The sequence below is a fragment of the Peromyscus maniculatus genome, chromosome 6, assembly GCF_049852395.1.
Source record: "Peromyscus maniculatus bairdii isolate BWxNUB_F1_BW_parent chromosome 6, HU_Pman_BW_mat_3.1, whole genome shotgun sequence".
NCBI classification, from domain to species: domain Eukaryota; kingdom Metazoa; phylum Chordata; class Mammalia; order Rodentia; family Cricetidae; genus Peromyscus; species Peromyscus maniculatus.
In genome coordinates, this window is record NC_134857.1 from 72,114,882 (window position 1) to 72,117,320 (window position 2,439).

The 2,439-nt window shown below is 48.1% G+C and overlaps 1 protein-coding gene across 1 annotated transcript; it reads right to left on the reverse strand.

Annotated features, from left to right (window-relative positions):
* Window positions 1–219: 219 nt before the first annotated feature.
* LOC102905772 (uncharacterized) lies at window positions 220–1,495 on the reverse strand. The gene is made up of 2 exons (XM_006976196.2): window positions 1,460–1,495; window positions 220–1,088 (listed from the first exon to the last, which is right to left on the reverse strand). Exon 2 carries the CDS (start codon window positions 1,065–1,067, stop codon window positions 519–521), a length of 549 nt encoding a protein of 182 aa, XP_006976258.1. The 5' UTR covers window positions 1,068–1,088; window positions 1,460–1,495; the 3' UTR covers window positions 220–518.
* Window positions 1,496–2,439: the final 944 nt, after the last annotated feature.

The following is a 2,439-nucleotide window of genomic DNA, read 5'->3' on the forward strand; positions in this document are numbered from 1 at the left end:
TCTCATCCCATCCCATTCCTAGTCCTCATTGTGCAAATCGTTAAGGGGCACCAGTCTTAGACATGATTCTTATTTTCAAGCTTGATGTTCCCAAATTCAGAACACCAAGTGAATGTTGTTTTCCAGAGTTTTTAAGCGGATTCAGTGCCAAAATATGCACTTTAGATAAAGAAAGGGAATATGGCTTGATGTGGAGGGTGGGGATGGAACGGCTAAACAAAACAGCATTGGGAGGCCATGACATTGGGAATCAAAGCTTTATTGTCACCCAGAAAAGAGCTTCAGAGCTGATTTTCAACATCTCATCCCCAAACTGTTGTGTCTGAGAGGAAAAAAGCAAAGCCAATGAATCTCAGAGGTGAGACCTCAAGACCTCATAGTAGACGAGCTTTGTGGGGAATGAAAAAGGGGCATAGAGAGAGTTATAGAAGTATGTCTGCAGAAAAGCCAGAGAAGAGGAGACACTCTGGCTGGCAGGTCTTGGGTCAGCGCTGCTCTTTGGGATCCTCTTTCCCAGGTCAGCAACAACCTCCAGAGCAACAGCTAGAGCCCCTAGACTGCTGCTGGCTGCTGCTACTGCTGCCGCCGCCGCCGCCGCCGCCACTGCTGCTTCCACAGCAACTGCTGCCACCACCACCGCCGCTGCTGCTGCTGCTGCTGCCACCGCTGCTTCCACAGCAACTGCTGCCACCGCTGCTGCTGCCACCGCTGCTTCCACAGCAGCTGCCGCCGCCACCGCCGCTGCTGCTGCTGCTGCTTCCACAGCAGCTGCCGCCGCCGCTGCTTCCACAGCAACTGCTTCCACAGCAGCTGCTGCCACAGCTGCTGCCACAGCAGCTGCTGCCACCGCTGCCACCGCCGCCACCACTGCTACAGCATCCAGAGCTGTGACGTCGGCGACGGAGAGAGAATCGGGGCTTGTGGTGACTCAGGCAGCAGCTGCCACCCCCAGAGCTGCAGCAGCCCCCAGAACTGGAGCCACAACAGGAAGAAACAGGGGGACACTTAGGGGTTTTGCACTTGGGAGGAGGAGGTGGGCACTGTTGCTGGCTTTGCTGGCAGGACATCTCCAAAGAGGCTGAATAAAACTGAAAAATAATGCAGAAGATTCAAGTTCAACAAGCCCAACGTTGCTTTGAAGACTGAACTATGAATTCACAATATTTTACCTCTATGATGATTAGAGCTTTTAAAACCCAATCACCTAAATTCACTTCCAAAATAAAAAATACAAATGATCCCAATATAGGCATTCCATCTTTTCAAATGAATTCATTCTAAGCTCAAAAAGGTACTAATCACAGCCTTCCGTTAGGTACCTTCTCTTTCCAGATGGACCCTTCCCCCCAAACCCTCTTCATCCCCTGTTCATCTTCAAGATTGCCCCCAGCTCCACCCAGAGCCCTGTTCTGACCAGAAAACCAGCACCAGAGTTTCTCTGGCCTGGGAGATGTTCTACCTGGCTCAGGCACTGGAACAGATTGCTCAGGAAGAAATGGTCTGAGGTGCTCTGAGAAGCTGTGGCCTTTTATATAGTTCTGCTCTGACCTGAGATTCCCCATGTGTGGGATACTGATAGCATCTTTCATGAGGGGTATGGATGACTTCCTTCCCTTGCATCCCAAGGACCCAATTCCTCCCTCTATAAGCATCTGAGGCATTAATGCACAGAAAGAGCCTGTGAGAATTGCAAACTTGTAGGATGGCGATGGGACATTGCAAACTACATAAAGCACCCATCCGTCAATCTCACAAGCAGCTCTGCTATGCTCCCTATTTCCTGAGCTGAGCCAGTCCAGTTCTAGGCCTCAAAGGGTAAAGATAAGATCTGTTTGTTCTTTAGAATAGGAAATGGAAGAGGATATTACCCAAATGGGGATTAAATGGTGATTTTAGAATAAGAACAGGAATCCAAAATAAAAACCTTGGCTGGAACCAATGAACTAATATGGCTCTTTTCATTCTTAGATGGTGCCATGTCCTTGATCAAGAATGCTGGATATTCTGATGATGCTATTTCAGGCAGGTCTAGTGCAGATGATGTGGGTGGTTGGGATTCTCTCCTTGTCTGAATTTGACATACCAAAAAAGTCCATGAACATTTGCACTGACAGATTCCTTCAAGTGGGCAGAAGTTGTTGAAGGCTCTGTCTTTCCACAAATTGTCCTAAAGAATACACCTCAGGCTGGCCAGAGGTAGAAGGACCAGGTATATACAGAGGGTGAAGCAATAGAAGAAAATTCAGCTGAAGTTGCCAGGAGTGGACCTTCAGCTGTGGTCATCCCAAAGGGAAAAGCTGAGAAATCCTTTTTCATAAATAACCTTAGGTAGAGAAGGGGGCTGGAGGATTGTGCAAGCTTTTGAACACCTATGATAGAATACAAAACTTATTTTCCTACAAAGAATATTCTGTGGTTAGGTTAAATCCCCAAGAAAGT